We start from the raw sequence: 22657 nt of genomic DNA, 5'->3' as shown, positions 1-22657 counted from the left end.
CGTATCTTTCTAATGTGCTTGCAAAGGCTACATGCTCCAGATGCAAGGCTGGACTGGCACTGCAGGGCACAGGAAAAACCCCCTTGCAGAGGGCCAGCGAGCTGCTTTTAGGAGTGGAGCATGGGCTGCCCAGTCTGGCAAACTGCCCTTGGGGAACACACACGTTTTCTGCTACAAACGTATAAAATGTGCCCCCCAAATCCACTTGGAAATGGCTGGAATAACTTGCTACATTCACTCAATACAAAATGGGTTGTTGTGAGCACATTTTCTAAGTCTGATGTTAGCTTCCCAGCCCTCCTTTTCCAGGCACTGAATCGAAAGGCAATGTATGTGTAAAATGTAACCGGTATTATTCAACAGTCTGAAAGTCTAGTTTAACAATCTCAGAAAAATAATAAAAACGATATAGAGGCCCGACACAAATTCACACCATTCATCAGCAGGTTTCTCATAGGTGTCAGCAGCTGGAGCATTAACCCACAATGCTGTTGTACCTGTTTGCTTTCTACTGATGAAAGGGGGTGGCCTGGGTTCTTGTATTTACTTACACTTGCCAGTATCAAACACCAGTCCCCTTAGTAGGTGCCCACGCATTACACACCCTGCGCAGGGGCTCAGTTGCCTTTTGCAGTCCTTTAACAAAATAAAAGTCAAGCCCGTCAGGAATCGGGGGCAACACAGTAAAGGGAGGGCAGATCAACTCTTATTTTAGCTGACCATGCACAAGCAACGCTTCTAAAAGTACAGCATCTCTTTCTTAAGTGGATTAACTACACCAATTGCTCTAACTTCCAACAATGCAGAACCTATTGCATTGAAAACGCTTGTTTAACTAAAAAAACTTAGCTTAATGCCTTGTCCAATCCTGGCTTGGTCTTGCGAAGTTGGTCATTTAAAAAAAAAAGACTATTCTATGACTTCTTCCCCACTTTTCATAAATCAGAAACACCTATTTAACTTCTTAATTACCCACCCTTTCAGTATTCCTTGTTGAGTCAGAGTTCTAGCTGCAGTCTCTCTTGTGCTCTCTCATTTGGACTACATGAACTAGCTATACCTAGTAGCTCAGATATTTCTCTTCAATACATTTTCTGCAAAAGTCGGTGGCTTGGCTAGTCCTACACTTGAAATCCTGGGACCAGATCACACTAGCTTTGGAACCTTGCACTGGCTCACATTGTCAAAGGATTGACTGACTCTATGTACAGCTATTTTGAAATGAAAGAACTGTTTTTAATATTCACCTCAATGTGCAGTTTCTTAAAAGTTCCACATTATTATAGTGGGACTGGTGCTCTAGGTCATTGACTGTGTTTATGAATATTTAATTTTCTACTTTGATTCAGAATACATCGCTGGCAAGGTCTCTGTGGCTATATTCTGTGGCAGAGATTTTCCTATTTTTCTATTGTGCACTTCCCTACTTTGTCCTTGTTTTACTTTACTCCATGCATTGAGCAATGGCATCCTCCGTATGCGTTTTTCTTTCTAGAATGAGCTTTTTTTTAGTTCCTACTTGGGAAATGTTCTTAGAAGAAAAACTATTTTCCATTGGGCTGCATTGCTTTTTGCAGTTTCTTCCAACTGTTCATTTTCTGGCCTCTCATGAAGCTTGCCATGTCACCACTCTTTGTGCTGCAGGTCTTTTTTACATATTTATTTATGAGGTCTAAGAGTGCTCCACCCTGACTCTGTGATGGCACAAGACTCTTGTCATCACATCATCGGCAAATGGGTGTTAAGAAGGACAGCTCCTTTGTGCACCATGAGTTTTAGGAATGTTTAAACTGGTTGAGGAATAGTACGTACGCTGCGTTTTCAGCTCATCTTCATGTTACCTTCATTTTGCGTAGCACCCAAATGACACTGGTATTACCAATAATCTCTTGTATCTCAATAATTGCTTATTCTCTGAAATAATCTGAACTAGGGATCTTTATAATTTATTGGTCCTGAAGAAAGCCGTCTGACCTAAGTGGCAATACGTTTACCACTGAAACATGTAGATCTTCTACTTTTATATTTTTAACTTTACCAAGGGTTCTCCCTAATAAAACTTGAAAGAGTAGGAATACCTGCAGGCATTTTTAAACAGTTAAATAAGCGTGGATTCGACCAGATACGTATGAGATGCTGGGTGAGACCTTAATGATGAAGTATGCCACTTGTTTGAATAGTGGGTTAGGATCCTTCAAAAAAAAAAAATAGGGATACGTCTGGCCTCGACACTGCTGATTCCATAGCCCGTGCGATGGATACTTCCATGACAGAAAGGCTTCCTATGTCCTTGCACAACCTTAGGTTTCTCCAGCCGCGCTAAAGCAACTCTAATGGACCTCCCTGTTGATGGTTCATGGCTGTTCGGTGGAATATGCAGACTTAGCCCTTTCAGAGTTTCAAGGACAGTTAAGGACATTAATAGGACTCTTCGACTCCAAACCGGGCAATTCGTTTACAGACAAGTATACATTTCACAGGTTTTCCAGATGTTTCTCCTTTTGTAGTTGTCAGCAAGGCCAGCAGCAGCAACAATAGCAACAGAAAACTTTATTCTGGTAGTACTGGGGTCATGGCAAGGGTAGAGGAACTGTTGAATGAAGCACATGAACTGAATCCCCTGAAGAAGGGCTGACAACCCGAAATGCATTGGGATAGATGTTAAAAATTTTGGTGGATTTTTCAAATAGAAGAAATTATATTGGTTTATGTACAGCATTTGTTGAGGAGACATTTAAACTTATGAATCCCGCTGTACCCATTACGTATGTCTAAGAAATACGTGTATAAATGATGTGTTTTACTATGAAAACTAAAGATTGATATTACTCTATGAAGAATTGTTGAGTAAAAGAATCATTACTTTTTTGAAACTCTGTTGAGTATGATTGCTGTGCGTCATGCAGGTATGGATCACACCACACCTCTTTACGTTTTGTTACACAGATAGGGTTAGGGCTGAAACCCTTTCACATGACAGCACGCAGATAATTGTTAAGATTGATTTATATACCCTTTAAAAAATAGATTAGCATTGAATACAGGAGTGCAGGCACTACACACTTTCATTGTTCTTACTCTAAGCCCTTTTAGTACCAGCACCCACGAATTAACCATGTCCTTTAAAGATATAGCCGACATTACCACCAACCAAGCAGATACTAAAGCTTATACAACGGATGAAGCAGAATCAATATACTCTTTGGTACAAGAAGCCCGCACATTCAGTTCCTCCACTAACACTACAACTCAATTACTGAAACAACTAGAATACACTCTAAAGAAGGAGATTAACCAACGACTCCATGCTACCACATTGATTGAATACCACAAAGTCAAAAGAATACCAAGAGGACTACGCATAGCTTTGAAACCTATGCTTTTCAAATTCAATAAAACATTTATGCTTAAATGGTACGCAATATTGAACAAATGTTCATTAGATTTGATTCTTCTTATTGTCGAAGAAATCTCAACAATCCTTACGGAACTGACAGACGACATCAACAGACTTAAAGAAGAAATACAGGTACAAATGGAACAAGAAAATTGGAAGAAAGTCCTTGAAGATATTAATGGTCGCCTAGACAATTATGCACGAGAAGTACATGAAAGGAAGATTCGAAAATTCAGAAGAGACACGATCGATTATAAATTGGACGAAGTTTATACATGGGCCGAAACATATGCCCAAAAACGTTTTTCCAGGAAACCAGGAAACACTTCATCCGAAGAGAGTGTAGTAGATGATCAGGACATTTCCACACGACGCCCGCCAGCAAAGGCACGAACAGAACATTCAGAAGTCTCCAATGAATCCATGCCCTCAACTTCAGGAAATAAACCGTCTTTTTTGGCAGAAGGTCAATCTTCCAATCTTCCCCCAGACAAAAATATCACAACCCAAGATACCACACCCGTAGGGGACAAGTCAAAAAAAACCGTGGAATCAGGAAGACCTCAAAGGAACCCCAGGAAATGAATTCGCTAGTAGTCAACATTTCCAAAAAAAAGTTGAACTCAGAACAACTACAAGTTTTGAACAAAGGGAAATCATTCGTTCCCACATATTCATCTAATTCTTTGGAAACAGAAATTTCGTTTTTTAAGTTCATGCGAAAATTAAGGTTGAAATGGTTTTTCTCCCAAAATAGACTTGATGCAACTGAACCTACAATTGAACGTTTCAAACCTAAAAGCAAATTCATGGCTCCTACATCACACAAAACGTTGGATAATTTTGAATTACTAGTGAAAAAAGAATTCACTCGGATCAAATACAAAAGATCACAATATTCCAATCTCACATCGAAAGATTCACGTATACTGAATGCTTTGCGACAAGACGAACATATCATCTGTCAACCAGCAGATAAAGGCGGAGCCCTAGTCATCTTAGATTCTGTATTCTACAAACAAAAAGTGGATGAACATGTAAAGGATGAATATACTTACATTCACCTACAAGGAAACCCGATCAAAACTTTTCAGGAAATATTAAGTACTTTGTTACAGAAAGCCTGTGATAATGCTGTGATTTCTGAAAACACCAGAAGATTCTTATCAGTCCCTACTCCGAAGACACCGCATATTTATATGCTCCCTAAAATACACAAGAATCTGGAGAACCCACCCTTTCGACCTATTGTGGCAGGGTGTGGATCCATCCATGAACCAATCGGACAGTTCTTAGATTACCACCTTCAACCACTGGTACAATCATGGACTACTTATGTAAAAGACACCACGGACTGCCTTTTAAAACTGAGAACAGCAAATCATCTTTTGAACGAAGATTTCTTATTGTGCACAATAGATGTGGTAGCACTTTATACTTCAATACCTCACAATGAGGGATTAGAAGCCATCGAATGGCGACTTCTAGATTCTCCCACAGAACGGGATTTGAGCGTGTTTCTACTTGAACTTCTACATTTTTCGCTGTATCACAGCTACTTTGTTTGGCAAGATGAATACTATTTACAAAGGACAGGAACATCGATGGGATTTCCCGGAGCACCAGCTTACGCGAATACCTTCATGGCGCACTTTGAATCCCTTCATATTCTTCAAAACCCATCATGGCAACAACACACAATATTATTCTTGAGATATATTGATGACATTTTATGTCTTTGGAAAGGATCACAACAAGCTCTTGAAACCAACATACAACAGTTAAATCTTTGCAATCCCAGAATACAATTCACATATGACATACAATCCGAAAAAATACATTTCTTGGATATAGAAATTCGCAAAACTCAGGAGGGCATACAAACCTCGGTTTACAGAAAACCAACGGATGTTAATAATGCATTGCATTTCTCAAGCGGACATCCATTCTCGTTGAAAAAGCACTTACCTATTTCACAATTCATCAGGATAAAAAGGATTACATCCAATGAAGCAGAAAGTACACAATTGATTAAGGAACAAAAGGAAAGGTACAAAGAAAGAGGATACCCAGACGACATTCTGGATGAAGCAGAGAAAAAAATTCGCAACAAAAGAAGAGAAGATTTACTACTTCCAGCAGAGAAAACAAAATCACAACGTGAAGTATATGTTTTAAGATACTCCTCCCAGGCACCTCACATCAAGAAAATCATCAATAAACATTGGGAACTTGTCACAACAGAACCTGACTTTGCCAACTTGTTTCAAGGCCCGCCGATATTCGCACACACAAGGTCGAACAACCTAAGAGAAATCTTGAAATTTAAACCTACCAATCCACGAGTCAAACACAAAGGAATGCAAAAATGTTATAACTGTGGCCAATGTGGAAATGTAATAGTGGGACAGATTTTTAACCACCCCCAGACAGGAGAAAAGATTTCTTTGCAACACTCGTCTGATTGTAATACTGAAACAGTGATATACGCGATAAGATGTCCATGTGGACTCGTATACGTAGGCAGAACATCAAGGAAGATAAAAACGAGGATCATAGAACACAAGAGTACAATTCGAAATAAAAATTTGAAATCCTGTCTGGCTACACATTGGATAAACATAGGACACACCATACCACAATTACGCTTCACCATCTTGGAGAAACTTAACACCACAAATTGCACTGACATTCATAATACGTTAGCAAGAAAAGAAACATTTTGGATTAAAAAATTGGGCACTCTGATCCCCGGGGGGCTCAATGATCAGATTGAATTTTCTTGTTTCTTATAATGTATGCAAATTAACATTCTCTATGTTTCTTGAGTAGAGGCATGCTCTCCCGTCAATCATAGAATGTTGTTGATGTTTTGTAAAGGATTTGCACTCGTTTCGAAACACCAGATGGGTTCATTTAGAAATATTATTTCGTTTTACTTTTTTCTGAAACACATCAAGCAGCTGATAGACACGGACATCGTCCTTTGTAGAAAGTCGAAGTACTAGTAGAATACGTAATTCTCAAATGCGCACTAGACAAGGGATACTGTCCTTCACCTAATGTTTTTCCCGGGACTCAATAAAGTTTTTTCAAATACACGATACGTATAAAAACAGCCCTTTTACGCCTCCCAATGACGACGCGTTGCTGTCATGCACGCATCAAGATTCCAACGTTACGTGTCCTCTGACCTTTGACCGGTAAGCCACTTCCGTTGTATCATGGTGAACTAACCGACCGTGCGTCGGACCTGCACCGTAACTAATGTAGCTTTCCTTACTCTCACAGACTCCTGGATAGGATTACATACAGCCCATCGAAGGGTAAGCCTTTATTAGTTTTCCCCTGACAACTAGTGTTGACACGCAGTCGTTTAAGCATTAATAGGATTCCTCTATTTTTTTCAGTCGAGGGTCACCTCTTGATAATGTTGCATAGAAACACTATTGGACTCGTGACAGTGAGTACGTTAAACAGACATTTTTGTTGTTCACTTAAAGGCAAATCCGATATGGGTTTGCGCTTCACCCTCGGGTGTCCACTAAGAAGGGTCACGTCGACTTGACTATCGCACACATTTTCCTCTTTTCGCTTTCTTTATTAATACACTGGACCTTAAGCGCTTGAACACATTGTCAGTTAAGAGTGCAAATCCTAAAAATACATGTGAATTAAGCAATATTGTTTCAATTTTTTTGTAGTGTTACATATGCGGAACTGTTGAATGAAGCACATGAACTGAATCCCCTGAAGAAGGGCTGACAACCCGAAATGCATTGGGATAGATGTTAAAAATTTTGGTGGATTTTTCAAATAGAAGAAATTATATTGGTTTATGTACAGCATTTGTTGAGGAGACATTTAAACTTATGAATCCCGCTGTACCCATTACGTATGTCTAAGAAATACGTGTATAAATGATGTGTTTTACTATGAAAACTAAAGATTGATATTACTCTATGAAGAATTGTTGAGTAAAAGAATCATTACTTTTTTGAAACTCTGTTGAGTATGATTGCTGTGCGTCATGCAGGTATGGATCACACCACACCTCTTTACGTTTTGTTACACAGATAGGGTTAGGGCTGAAACCCTTTCACATGACAGCACGCAGATAATTGTTAAGATTGATTTATATACCCTTTAAAAAATAGATTAGCATTGAATACAGGAGTGCAGGCACTACACACTTTCAAGGGTAGAGGCTGAGCCTTACCTCTTGCATCTTTTTCCTCCTCTTCTTCTTCCCCAACCATAGCAAGGAAGAAACCCTAGTCCCCTCTTGTCCAGCAGGTGGTGCTTGTTGGAGGGGATGCTTCTGCTGCATGAATGTTCACAAAGTTGATGCGTGGGTCAGAAGATCAGGAAACCCAATGTTTCTGTATTTAGACCACTGGCTCCTGAAAGTCAAGTCTCCAGAGTTGATGCCAACTGCAGTTTACAGCGTCATTACTGTATTACCTGGGCTTTTCTATCAACATACCTGATACTCACTTGTGGCCCTTGCAGCAAATGCTGTTCATATTGGCACTACTGGCTCAATGTTGAGTCTTTCCCCCTCCTCGGAGGATAAGGGTTATTCAGGAGCACGCTTTCTATTCCCGATGAAAGCGTGCTTTCTATTCCCGATGGTCTTACGCCTGCTAGGTCTACTAGCTTCCCGCGTCCTCCTGGTCACTTATGCACACTGGTAAACAAGGGATCTCCGTTGGTTTCTCCGCAGGCAGTGTTTGCAACATGGTAGAAATCTCTTGCACTCCATAGACAAACGGTGGAAAGAAGGAGTGCTTATGTTAAAAGTTGGCATAAAATCCGAGGTGCTGAGGCTGGATCTCTGGAACGCCTTCCTTCATCAAGAAAAATGCTCAGCCAGGGACTACCTGCTTGACTCTATTGAGTTATTGGGCCTGTCTGAACTCTGGGCCGCTCCAACAGATCATCTTTCATTCAAAAAAGCAGTGAAAACAACAACATCTATGATATCTGTTTTAGAAGACAAAGCGATTCTTACTAAAAAGGCACACGGCTTGATAGTGCTCAGCGACTATGTAAGGCCCACACCCCAAGCCTACTTGAGTCCAGGAATCAAGATAAGAACGAAGGAAAACTTCCTACGGCTGTGTTTGGGGGTCATTGCGATTAAACCCAGTCTTCCACCATGGGAAAGGAAAGGAGGTACTCCGACTTGTCTATGCGGAAGTGGAAAGGAGGACATTAGTCATGTAATTTGTAACTCTCCCAACTTAAAGGATATAAGATGCACCTTGTTACGTCCCTTTTTCAGGTATTACGGCATCCGGTCCTGTAGGCAGGCAGTGAAGCTTTGCTTCAACTCCGTTGACACCCAGCTTAACTGGTGGCTAACAAAATTATTTGCAACGGTAACCAAGAGACTTAAAAACCTGTCGTTATCAGAAATAAGTTAAAGACAAGAGTACAAGGGCCCCTGGAGGGAGCTTCCAAAAAAAAAACTTTACTTATTGCTCAAAGGTTAAGAAAATGCTTCTCATATGTAAAATATCTTCCTTTAGTTGCACTCGCACTTTTTATTACCAAGCTTCTAACATGATTAATGGACCTGGCCAAGCTGTGCCATGCGGCTTGGGAATTAATGATGGTCATTGTCAGTTCTGCACTACCTGAAATACAAGAACTTATGAGTACTGCTTTTAAAACAGCTGATTGCACAAATTGGGAATATTTTATTGACAATCCTTTTTAATGGTCTTTAAATGTAGTAATTTGTGTATAATGGGAATTTGTATTGTTATGTATTTGCAAAGATTTTAACTAATCAAGCAAAATAAACATTATCTTCTCTCTTGCATTCCATAGTAATCTCGGTGGAAGCTATTGCAGGTTTGACATTGTGGAGTGTGAATGAGAACCTAGTTCAAGAGATGTCCTTTCAACCTCTGCCAGCAGAGACCACCGTGGTAATGGCTCCTTACACTCTAGATTGGGTAGTTCATCTGGAAAAGCCGGAGATCAGAGGAATTTAGTCTTCAGAGAAGCAGATGTTACATAATAATCTGGTGGAGCAGACATCCCTTCGCGGCCAGACCACCCAGAGCTTGCCAGAAAACACATCCATGATGGTATGTCAGCAAGCAGGTACGAGCGGGGTCACTTCTTCTCTGTAGAGAAGCAATATGACTCTGGTCTTGGGTGCAAAAGCCATGGAGTGGCTGAGAAGAGTGTGGCTTTCAGGCCCAGTGCACATTTCTGCGTCACCTGCTCTGATCCTTACAGGGTAGAACGCCTCTCTGTCGGATGGGCAGGTGCTGCACCTCTACCTCCAGAGTCACCACCTTTATGCCTGGAGATTGAGCAGGGACACATGAATGCTTTTCATCTGCCTCCTGAAATGGTGGATTTTATTTTTATTGTCTGCAAACATACCACCAAAATGGTGTACTCTGGAAGATGGAGTAAGTTTGTCAAGTGGTGTTCAAGCACTTTCTGTATCTTCTCAAGGTACACTTATCGGATATCCTATGGGTCGCTCTGTCATTAGCTCAGCAGGGTAGTGCAGTGGGTATCTAGAATTGCAATTTATCCACGTTGTTGGCTCTTCTGTGTCTTCCCAACCTGCCTTCCCTGTTCAAGTCCCCTATAGTTATGAAGTTTCTGAAGGGTTTTATCATTAGGATTCCCACTTCTCCATTCATTATGCCTTAATGGGATCTTAATCTGGTGCTTATGTTTTTAATGTGTTCACCCTTTTAATCCAGTTGTTATTGCTTACTTTAAAACAGTTTCCTTAATTGCGATTATGTCCTCTAGACTTGTCAGTGAGTTTCAGGCATTGAGCATTGGCCTCCCTTTATGTCCCTTTTCCCAAAAAGATGGCCCTTGGAACCATTGCTGCTTTCCTGCCAAAGTTGGTCACACCCTTTCACTTGGGGCAGTCCATCACCTTAGCTACCTTCTCCCCGCCTCCACATCCCACTAAGGAGAAGAGGAGGCACCGCAGGCGAGATCCTAAGGAGATGGCCAGTTTTTATAGTGAACGTACCGAGGATTTTCAATTTGATGACCTCCTCTTCATCAGGGACTCTGGCAAGATGAAGGGCAAAGAAGCTGTCCAAAAGAGGACGTTGTTCATGTGGATCGTATTGTGAAATAAGATTTTATACCTAGGCACGTAGAGGACCTCCAGAAGGCATCCAAGCTCATTTAACTTGGACGAAATCTTTAACTGGAGCTCTGGCATGGTGAGTCCTTGTGTCAGAACTGCAAAGCGGCTTCTCCGGCTTCCCTTCATAACTGTGCAAAACACTAGAGTGCGGAGGTAAGGACATCGCGTGCTCAGTATCCTCCATGACCTATCGGCTTAACCACTTCTTCAAGTTCCCCCATCTATCGCATTGGTATTGCTTAGGGAATCTATTCAAACTGTGAGGAATCTGAAGGTAGAAGTATCCATCAGAAGAAAAGTTACGCACCTTTGGTAACTGTCTTTCTCGAGTACTCTACCTAACTGTAGATTCCTCACTGAACCCACCCACCTCCTCTTACTGAAACCGGTTTTCCTACTAGAATCATTATAAAAAAGTCGAAGTTTAGATTTTCCACTACACCTTGCTGATAAGATGTCAATCTCATCCTGTTGGTCTTAAAGGCACGGAAAAAATGTGTTGAAAAAGGATGTTCAGGCACAAGTGGGGTGCTTTATGACTCCAGTGACGTCACAGTGGTGTTTCCGGTGCAGAGATGGAGCCAGCACCCTACCGGCATGGAGAACTACAAGACTGTCACTGTAGTTCCTGAATTTGAGGAAGATTTGCTATTGTGAAGATTCTCCACAGGCAGAATGGACAAGATAGGCCCCAAAATGCTTCTGCAGGCAACAATGCAGCTGGGTTATACAGGAACATTTATCAGTAACATTTAACCAACTGATGGACTGGTTCAAACGGGAAAAGAATAGATTTCTGCCACAAATTGGCAGAACATTTAAATGGGGTTCTGTTGCACAAACCCCAGACAATGTCATATTTCCAGAGTCTTAATTAGACTCTGCAATGCTGCTTTAATGCCATGACGAGGCTGTCATATGTTCATACCCAGTCCCGAACACTTTGGGCTGTTTGTAGCATTGCTGAAAAACATTCCCTCATACTTTACTCATTGCATGTTAAACTCTCCCTGGTTTCATAACATATTTGGTAGACTGAGAATCCATGCTTGCCTCCCAAGGTTCTATGTAGTCCGTGCGAATGTGGTATTTGGAAGTTTTAGAATAATTTAATTTTCTGACAAGGGCCACGTTCACAACACACCTAATCAAATGCACTATGACGACATTTTCCTTCTGGCTTCAAAAAGAGTCCTGGCTCAACAGCACATAGAAATTGAAGGTGTTCCCCCAGAAAAAGCCAACATAAGCATGAATTATCTTGTGAAGTTTAAAAGAATGCTTTTGATTATTTTACAAAATGTGACTCATTTGAAATCATGCAGCAGAAAACCAAAAATTTTCTATTTGTTTCCAGCAAAGGCATATGGATCTTACATAATTTGCAAAATCCTTGGGCTGTCTATATGTTGCAGAAACGTTCTATAAAAGATATGCAGGCGGAGGAGCCTAGCGCGCAACCAAGATGGCCGCGTAGGTGCGAGGCTCCCGAGGACCTCCGCAACCTCCTACGTTTATCCTGTCTTCATCCTGAATCGGTTGAGGGGACTGTGTCGGTGAACCTGAGCCGAGGTGGTACCCGTTTTCCGTTTTTGAATCGGACCCCGGGTGCCGGGGTGAGCATCGACTGAAGTTTGCGGCCTGCTTCTCTCCTGACCCCGGACTCGAGTTTGGGGGTGATCCAGTGGAGAAGTGAATAACAACGGCAGGACGAGCCTGGCGAGTCGCGTACCCCACACTTTCACTTTCGAGTCCCCTTGCCGTCATCGCGAGTGGGATTACGGCGCTTCTTTGTGTGGTGGTGGCCTCGCTGGGGGACCCTGCCTGCCTGTCTGCGGGGACCCGCTCCGCCTTCCTGAGGTGACCTCCGGGGCTCTCGGCCTTGATTGCCTACTCTCCACTGCGTGACTAGTGAGGGTGCGAGATACACGACGATGGCCACGAAGCAGGATGGAGATCGGCTGAAGGCCAAATCGACCCGGCGTGGCACCGCACTTCAAGTCAACATCATGGATCGCTACACCCTCCCGAAGGGGTCTCCCGGCGGATCTCATAAGTCTTCCGAGTGCCCGCCGGATGCCCCGGATTTGCCTACGGATCTGACTTTGCAGGACGTCATGGGCACCATTGCTGAGATGAAGACCTCAGTGGGCCAACAATTCGACACCTTGGCGCACAAACTCGATGCGGTCCTCATTGATGTCAACCTTGTTAGAGCAGATCTATCTAAGACAAATGACCGGGTTGACTCTTTGGCCCATACCGCGTCGGGCCTCACGACTGAGGTAGCGGCCCTCCAGACGGAGGTGCGCCGGCTCCGGCAGGCGAGTGCGCTCACGGATCGGCGCCTGGAGGACTCCAAGAGCAGGGCCCGGAGGAATAACGTTCGCATTATCGGAGTGCCTGAGGGACGGGAGGATTCGGCGGCGGATCTCTTTGTGGAGGACCTGATTTCTACCCATCTCCAGCCTCGAGGACTGAGTAAATTCTTTGCGGTGGAGAGGGCCCATAGAGTTCCTGGCAGCAGACCGAAGGTCGGAGCTCCCCCGCGGCCTCTCATTGCCCGTATCTTCAACTTTCGGGACAGGGATGCGATTTTGCAAGCTTCCAGATTGCAAGGGCCGCTTAAGCTGGAGAACATGGAGGTGAACTTTTATCCTGATTTCACGCAGGCGGTCCAGAAGCAGAGACTGAGTTTCATGGGCGTCAAGCGGCGGCTTCGACACATGAACTTAAAATACGCAATGCTTTTCCCGGCCAGGCTGCGTGTGGAGGCTGATGGTCGCACTCACTTTTTTGACCATCCTGAGACGGCCGGGGACTGGTTGGACACTTTGTCTGGGGGACATAATCGGGATGGGATGGGGGCAGCGGGAGGAGAGTACCCACCGGACCGGGTATGAGGTATTGACACTGGGGCTCATTCCTGATGATGCCACTTTTCGGCCAAGCTTAGGGTCTCTTGAATGTTGTGTCTTGTTCCCCCTCCATTGGAGGTTGTGCTGTGTCTCGAGGGGGTTCTCTTTCCTCCTCTAGGGGGTCTTTGTAGTTTAGTTTACACAGGGGCGACAGGCACACTGCAAGTTGGGGGGGCTGTTTGGGCTCATGCAGGGGTGCAGGGAGGGGGGAGTTTTGTTTGGGATGTGGGGTTGGGGTTGGGTATTGTTTATTTGTACCACAAGGCAGAAGTATTGTTGTGCTATCTCTAAAGTGCTCTCTGGGGGGAGACTGATCGGTTTTGGCTATGATGGGGGGTAGGGGACTGAGCCTTTTGTCCTGGAATGTTAATGGACTGGGGGACAGGATAAAACGGGGGGTGGTCCTGCAGTTCTTAAAACGGATTTCACCCGATATAGTATTTCTGCAGGAAACACACCTCATTGGAAATTCCTTTCGTGCCATGAACAGACGGGGCTATCGCCTTGTAGCTCACTCGGGCTTCACATCTGGTTCGAGGGGTGTGGGCATTATGGTTAAAACCTCGCTCCCGTTGGAGGTTGATGAGGTGCTCCATGATGATAGGGGACGATATACGGCTCTGGTGGGTAGACTGGAGGGTAAAGTGATTGTTTTGGTTTCTGTTTATGTCCCGCCAGGGTTGCAGACAACTACTTTCGCTGATTTGGGGCGCCTTCTTCTTGGCCTGCCGGAGGGGATTCTAGTGGTTGGGGGGGATTTTAACGCTGTAATTTCCGGAACTGAGCATCGTCACCCGCCCAGGGATCTCCCCCGCGCCCAAGCTTGGTTATCTGGCCTCTTGGATACCCTGGGGCTGGTGGATTGTTGGCGGCTGAAACACCCTACGCAGATACAATACACCTTTCATTCCAGGGCTCATGGCAGTCTTTCGAGGCTTGATTATGTTCTGATGCCAGCAGCACAGGCGGGGAGGGTTGGGGAGGTGCGACATCTGGCTCGGGGTATTTCAGATCACTCCCCGCTCCTGTTGCACTTCGACATTGTCCCGAGGGGGGAGGGGAGGGTGGTCCGATCAACCCCTGGTACCTGCGTGACCCCACAATTCGCGCAGATTTGGTTAAATCTCTTGAGCGATATTTTGAAGACAATGTGGGGTCTGTGTCGTCTGCTGTTTCTTTGTGGGAGGCGTTTAAGACGGTACTCCGGGGGGAGGCCCTATCCCTCATTTCCCATTCCCGGAGGCGCGAGCGGGAGGAGGTGACCCGTATCGAATCTGAGATAACTGAGTTGGAGGGTGATCTGGAGTGTGGGGTCACGGACGAGTGTGGGGTCACGGACGACAAACTGCATGCTCTCAGACTCAAACAGGCGGACTACAGGGCCCTAGTCACGGAGGCAGCCAGGGGCCTGAGTAGAGAGCAACAGGGGCGACTGTATGATGTGGGTGATAAGGCTGGTAAACTGATTGCGTGGCTGGATAAAAAGGAGAGGTCGAGTTGTCCCGTCGATTGAGAGACTGGATGGTGTGTGTGTCACTGAGCCGGAGGAGATTGTTGATTGTTTCGCGGAGTATTTCCGTGGGGTGTATTCCCCGGTATCTTCCCGCTCGGAAGAGGATTCCCATGACCTGCTTAAAGACATTGCGCTGCCTTCCCTTTCGGAGGAGGATAAATTGTTGTTGGACGCGGCTCCGACATCTGAGGAGATTGCCCTCGCCATACGTTCGGTCGCCTCTGGCAAGGCCATGGGTCCTAATGGCCTTCCCATCGAATTGTACAAATTACGACCGGATACGCTGGCTCCGCATCTCCGTGATATGTTCCTCGCGGCCCGGTTGGCGGGTTCCCTCCCGCTGGACCAGCATCTTGCCACTATTGTGGTTATTCATAAGGAGGGGAGGCCGCGGGATCGGGTCACGTCTTACAGGCCCATTTCGCTGTTGAATGCGGAGCCGAAAATTCTCGCCAAGGTGCTGGCTAATCGGCTGGTTAGCGTGGTGTGCGATCTGATCCATCAGGACCAGTCCGGCTTTATCCCTCATCGCAACACCGCGCTCAACCTGCGGCGTCTGCATGGGGTGCTCGCGAGGGTCCCATTCATACGAGAGCCAGCCATTTTGGCGTCCTTGGACGCCACTATGGCGTTCGACACGCTTGAGTGGCCATATATTTGGGCGACGCTGGCTAAGTTTGGGTCTGGCCCGGGATTCATTGGCTGGGTGAAATTGTTGTATTCTGGACCGCTGGCGCAGGTGGCGGTTAATGGTAGAGTATCGGCTCCTTTTGAACTGGGCAGGGGCACGCGGCAGGGCTGCCCGCTGTCGCCGCTCCTCTTTGCTCTTGCCTTGGAGCCCCTGGCGGAGTGGCTGCGGTGGCACCCTTCGATTCGTGGTCTCCGATGGACCCCCGAGTATGAGGATCGCGTCTCCCTTCACGCAGACGATATTCTTTTGTACCTTGCTTCCCCGCGTGAATCACTGATTGTGTTAGTGGATGTGTTGCGTTCATTTGGCCGCAACTCCGGCTTAGTCATCAACTGGGCTAAATCCTGCGTGTATGTCCTCTCGGGGGAGGCACCTATCCTTCCGCGGGGTTGTCCTATCCAGGTTGCTCCGCAGGGATTTAAGTACCTGGGTATCTTTATTACCCTGGACGCTGCGGCCCGATATAAACAGAATTTACTCCCCCCCCCCCCCCAGCGCCTGAAGGAGGATGTGGCGCGTTGGAGGCGCTTATCGCTTTCGCCGCTCGGCCGTGCGGCACTGTTTAAGATGATGTAGTTGCCACGTTTCTTATACGCTTTACAAAACACGATGGACGTCGTCCCGGCGCGCTACTTTCGGGAGGTGGAGGGTCTGCAGCGCCACCTGTTTTGGGATGGGAAGCCGCGTATCGCCCTCGCGAAGCTGACGCTCCCGTGGTATGACGGGGGGGTCGCCCTCCCAGACATCAAACGGTATTACTGGGCCTCCCAGCTGGCTGCGATAAACCACGGCCTTTATGGGCCCGCCCTTAACCCGGCTTTTGAAATGGACAAATTGTTACTGCCGGGTGGCGACTATAATCGTGCGCTCTACTCTAGATCGCTCGACGCACGTCTGACGGGTCCTACGCGGGTCGCGGTACGGGTGTGGCACGCGGCAAACTTGGCGATGAGGTGGAAGGATCGGTTGACCCGGGCGACGCCACTGTATGCATCTGAGCGATTGGGCTGCTTGTGGACCTCGAAAGGCTTTGAGAAGTGGGACACGATAGGCATCAGCAGGGTGGGCGATCTCTGGACGAGGGGGGGATTCAAAACGTTCGATGTGCTGCAGACGGAATTCCAGTTGCAGGACAGGGAGTACTTTCGGTATGTACAGGTTCGTCACGCGCTGTGTTCTGTATTCCCGGATGTGGCGTCCATCCCGGAGTGCTCCCCTCTGGAAGATAGAGTGCTAGATGGGCATGTACCGGATGGCACTATCTCATTGATTTATAAAAAGCTCATCAACGATCGCTCGGGACTGCTGACTAGCCTTCGTGAGGCATGGGTTGCCGATGGATTGGAGCTGGATGACGAGGACTGGGTGTCTGCGGTGGCCTCCCCGAAAGAGGTGGCCATACCGGCCCGCCTTCGTTTCGTCCAGCTAAAAATACTCCACAGGGTCTACGTTACGGGGCCGGGTCTGATGCGTATGGGATATGCCGTGGATGGGCCGTGTAAGCGTGGGTGTGGTTTGTTAGGGACCTTCTTCCATACTTTGTGGGAATGTCCGGAGGTGGCGCGATTCTGGCGTGGTGTACATGCGGTGTTGCAAGCGGTCACGCATGTGACACTGTTTCCCGAGGCTAGGAGATGTCTGCTAAATGTGTGGGAGCCGACTGATTACACGGTGCCGCAGACGTGGTGGGTGACTCTGGGATATATGGTGGCCAAGCGTGACATAGCACAATTGTGGGGCTCCCAGAGGTCACCAACGGTCTCGGTGTGGAAGGACAACATGGATTGGTGTATGTTTCGGGAGAAGGTAGTGTATGTGGCGAGAGGTAAGCCTGGGAAATGGGTGAAAGTGTGGGGCCCCTGGAACTCCTATCGTGGCGGGATTTGTACCCCGCCGCTGACGCCTGATTTGGCAGTGGCCCAGTCTCCCTAGTCTGCTTGTTACCTTGGTTCTGGGTATTGTGTTCACTTTGTTTCTGTCCCGGCCCGTTCCCCCCCCCACCCCCCCCTATTCCTGTGGATCGGTAGGGTCCTCCCCAGGGGAGCTCATAATGCTGCTTTGACTTTTGCTGCCTTGTGGATTTGTTTGTAGTTTTTCATAAAAAATGGAAACGCCATTTGGGGGGTCCGGACGGTGTGGCCGCCAACGCTTCCTTCGACTTCTGGGACCTTTATCACTTGCCGCTTGTGTTTAATAACTGTGTTTTATGCTCCAACTGTTTGCTAGCGGCCGGCCTGAAGGTTGTAGGCCCATCTTTGTATATCTTTTGCATTCTGTAATAAAGGTTTTAAAAAAAAAAAAAAAAAAATACCCAGAAAAAAAAAAAAAAAAAATAAAAGATATGCATTGAGCAGTAGCGTAGGATTTCAACAATCCTAAATACCTACAGTAGCGTAGGATTTCAACAATCCTAAATACCTACATCTGTAGTAAGCTACGCCATGTAGGGAATGTGGTTGTAAGCATGTTGTCTTTTTTCCCTTGATGTTAAAGTTTTTATGCCGTGAGTGAGGACATCTGAGGTGTGGTTATTGTGTCATGGGATGCAGCGCGTAGCAGTGTGGTGAATGATGAAGTGTGGGTGAGAGACATGCAGTTTTAGTGTGCTGGCAGCCTTGAACAGCTCTGCAGGTCTCCTTGTAGTATTTTGTAGGATTATAATCGGTTTACTGAATTTTGTTGTCCAATCTCAGATTTTGTGTACAGTTGTGGTCTTGAGCTGGCATGGTTTGAGGGAGGGAGGGAGAAGTGGAGAGATCTGCTGGGATGGGCATGTTTACTACCCCCCCATCTAAGTTTCAGTGTGAGATGTAAAGAAGCAGTCACAGTGTATAGATGTTTGTGACTTGCAGGGTATACCAGATTGAACTCTTCCGACTGCCAAGCAGTGTCTTACAGATCTCTTCAGATGTTCCTTGCATGTTCATTTGATGATGTCTGATTTTCTGGCTGTACAGTACTATTGGTGGAGAATCCTTGTAGCAGGTATGTTGTATGGGAATGTAAGAGATGTTAGTTACAATTGACCACTGAGTATTATGATCGTAGTATTATTGTGGGTAGTTTTAAAGTCTGGATTGTCTTCTAGAAGATGCTATTTAACTCTCTTCATAGCTATGTTTTTGTTTTCAACTTAACCCTTGGTGGGGACATTGAGGCAAGTGGCGCCCTTGCTACGCCACGTCCCATGACTAAGTAATGTTGAACCAGGCTGCTCTTATATTGTGGATGGCTAACATCTGAGATGACATGGGTTCCTTTCTTCCTAGGGAACCGTGATCAGGGTGTTTTCCATTCCAGAGGGACAAAAAGTCTTTGAGTTCCGGCGAGGAGTGAAGAGGTAATAATTGCCTATTCTTTCAACTGGCTTTCCTTGAATTATGTTAATGCAGTTACATTAAAGTTCACTGGTGCCATTTATCAACATATTGAATAATCTCCTCCATCTTTTGAAGTGTTGAACGTTGTAGTGCCATGAAACCATTGATTTCCAGGGATTTCAGTAATTAACTGCCAATAAACCCTTGCCCTACTTGGCTGCTGTTTTGAACTGCAGGCTTTTAAAGGCAGGTGATAGTTACAAATCTTATTTTTGTACAACTTGTTACTTGCTGTTAAAGAGATTGCCAACCTTGGCTCTTCTAATAGACATCTACATTTTAATTGCATTTCTGATTACTGTGGTTATTGGTTTTGTGGATATGTGGTTTTCTACTCTTAGCCAGACATGTACTCAGCAGCACAGCTTTTACTGTGCCAGCTTTCTAACTGACAATAATTACTGCACATTTGGACAGGAATGCAAATCATTGGAATTTGTCGTGAACATTACATTGTCGAGTGTGATTTTTGCTGTTGTGCTATAACCATGCCTGGGTGTCATTTGTTTGCACTATTGTTATTTTGGTTTGAGAATAAACCAAATAACATAAAGATCAGCTACGTCCCAATTCAGCAGGATGACTATTTCCCAAGCCTTTCTCTGTATTTCTGAGCTTAGCTGCTTGCCTTCCTAAAAGCCAATCTGTTTTTTTTTATTGGAATGGGCATGTGTTCTACCAGGGTCAAGTAAAAAGAGCAAGCAGTTTAAGTGCAACCCCTGTAGTCTTGTATGAAATTCTAATACATTTTTCCCCATTGTTTTCTACCTAGTAAAATATGTAATATAAGTAAAATCCTTGTCATATCTGGCTACCATTGGGCCACTCAAAAATTATGATAGACTGTCTTTATAACAAATATAATGCTATAGTCCAGTGTCCTTTTCAGCATTACATGTTTTTTGTTCCAATGACACACAACATCTGGGACCTAAATTTGGGCCTTTCGTTTTTCCACTAAGTTTTGAAATCCACTGGCCACTCGTAATGTTAAACTGGCGACTGTATTTCTAGTGACTATGAGACCATTTTTATAGCGACTGTAATTTTTTGGATGATGAACTGGTCGTAGGCTATCTTACATATTTTTCGGTAGGAAAAATGTGTCACTTTCCAATCAATTCTTTCGGAGTTTCACATAATTAGAACACAGTGTTCACCTCTTTCATTTGGAATCAGTCTTCTAGTGCAGCAGTGACGCTGGGTACATGCCTGTAGTTTAACCTTAGCAGGATGAAAGCCATGCAACTGTTCTCATCAGATGTCTCTTGTGATATAGAGGAGCACCTCTACTGCTAAACTGGCTGCGGAGACGTTCATCACCCACTTGATGTGCACTTGTTTTCTTTAATGTTATAAGATTATAAGATTTATTTTCCTCACTCCTCTGGATTGCATCCACTGTTATCCAGGAAGAGTCCTGCAAGCATTTACTGCCTTTCAGTGGTATGCTCCTCCACATGCTACCGCACATGTGTAAGTACAACGGTATAATTGTTTGATTGCACGCTGTTGGAGCGTTCTGGTCTCCTCCTTTGTGCATTGACATCCCATAAATTTGATAGCAGCAGGTTAGAGTGCTCACTTCCTCCATTATTTATGTATAGCTAGGGCGCATAGGGGTCAACCTAAACGGGTCTTATCAAATGGGTTGTCCGAGAGTGGGGAGAGGTGCTGTGCTAGTCACCTACATAGATAGGGTTGCGAAATATAGTGCAACTGATTAATGTTTTGGTTTGTCACTAGCCAAGATGTTTTGGTTTCACTGAAATTAAATCTACATTTTCATTATATTTCAACCAACACCCTTCATCCATTGGTTTCTTCTCATTCATATTTTTCTTCTGCCCTCTACCCCATGCAACAGAGGGTCAACCCACTTCAACTAGTGGTTAACATGACTGTGAGTGACTGCATTCCACTCTTTTACAAGAAGCACATCCACACATAAAGTAGTACCCTTCATTGCCAGGGAATACTATAGCATTGTGTAACTTTTTAGATTAAAATATATATTATTTTTTGCAAATGTTTTCTTCTATCGTCGTGAAGACCAGGCAGCTTCCCAAAAATTAGGTTTTGCAAAAACAATGAAAAAGTAAAATAAGTTGTTGACAAAATCAAAAGGCTGGCAGCCAACACCCAACTTGTTGACTTTCCCAGTGCTTGTTAACACAGTGTAGTCCTCCACTATTTAGTAGTTCTGTTAAACATCTTTGAAAATGGACTAGACAGTGTCAAGGGAGTCCTGGTCACCATATGAATATACAAATTGTTAACAATAATTTATGCTACAAAAGCAGTTTTTAATATGAGTCTTACATGATGTTATGCATATAGATTTTTTAAAACACTCCTTAAGTATTATAGCAGGTTCTCAATATGCCCATAAAGCTTATCAAGTAACAATACGTCATCCAGAAATACAAATATTATCTTTATCAGTGTCATCATGGATCAAACATTGGGAGTGGAGTTTATTGACATCAAATAGACTGAATAAATTAGTGTTGTCTGGGTGTAAAGTGTGCACTAGATAACTGTTACTGTTTTTTATAGGTGTGTCAGCATTTGCTCATTGGCGTTCAGCATGGATGGCATGTTTCTTTCTACCTCCAGTAACACTGAAACAGTTCATATCTTCAAGCTGGAGACGGTGAAAGAGAAGTAAGTCATAACATCATAAAAGTATATTGTTATTCTCAACCACTGAATAGAAACGAGCTTCGCCTAAAAGGGCTACTTTCAAAACGCCTGCTACTTTGTTTTATAAGCTAGAGTTCTTTGTTACTGGAGTGTTGGACTGACTCTGCTCATGACTTTTGATTTGTTATTTGCTAATCGTAATTGCAATGTTGCAGTCCAGAAACTGGAATAGAATATTATGTTTAAACCAATGTAATATCGTATTGCCATCCTAACTGTTTTATTCAGAGGTTAGTTGAGAACATTTGAAAAATAAGGCCACTGTTATTTCTGTTTTTACTTCGTATGAGCCTCTTACCATTGTGTGTGTTCATTGTGGATTTGTGCTGGGCAGTCATTACATTGCTTAAAGAGTGTTCTTTTGTTTGGGTGCGCAATCCCCATGTTGTCCAACTGTGGCCGTGCCAAATCGTTCTTCCCTGAATTACTATGTGATAAGTCATATTTTATTTCATTACAGCGTGTTCCTACATAGATCATCATAGTCTGAAATAAATATCTGTAATTTCTCTGAACATCTGTTCATGGAGAAGTCTCTTGCTCCTTTTAGGACAGCCATGCCTAAAATAGTTTACTGAGTTGCACCTTGCAAGAATGCCATGATTTGCTTTCTTTTGCCTTAAAGTGGAATGAGCAAAGCCCATCCCAGACCGTAGTGGTCCACAGAAGATCTATTAACTCAGTAATGGTTAATGCAGGCATATTGTTGAAGTGATACCTTTTTAATTTCTTTTTTCGCTAAAATTATTTGCCAAATCACGTGAATTTTTATTTATTTTGGCCCTTATTTGGAAATGTGTGTTTGTAAGTTTGTGATGCCAGTGGTCGGAAAACAAATACATGAACCTGTTTTTCATCACTTACCATAAACATCTCTCTCTCCATCCTGTAAGATTTGGGTGCTGTTT

General features: G+C 44.4%; 1 protein-coding gene across 1 annotated transcript in view; it reads left to right on the top strand.

Annotated features, from left to right (window-relative positions):
• The window catches only part of WIPI2 (WD repeat domain, phosphoinositide interacting 2), a 226701-nt gene that overhangs the window by 83944 nt on the left and 120100 nt on the right, over positions 1-22657 (top strand). Inside the window, exons 7-8 of the mRNA XM_085629180.1 lie at positions 18933-19003; positions 21603-21710. Of these exons, the coding sequence (XP_085485306.1) occupies positions 18933-19003; positions 21603-21710 (179 nt within the window). The remainder of the gene's footprint in view (positions 1-18932; positions 19004-21602; positions 21711-22657) is intronic.

The sequence above is a fragment of the Triturus cristatus genome, chromosome 10 (genome assembly GCF_964204655.1).
Source record: "Triturus cristatus chromosome 10, aTriCri1.1, whole genome shotgun sequence".
Lineage (NCBI taxonomy): Eukaryota > Metazoa > Chordata > Amphibia > Caudata > Salamandridae > Triturus > Triturus cristatus.
Note: the sequence above shows the minus strand (reverse complement) of the source record. Positions and strands in the feature narration are given on the sequence as shown.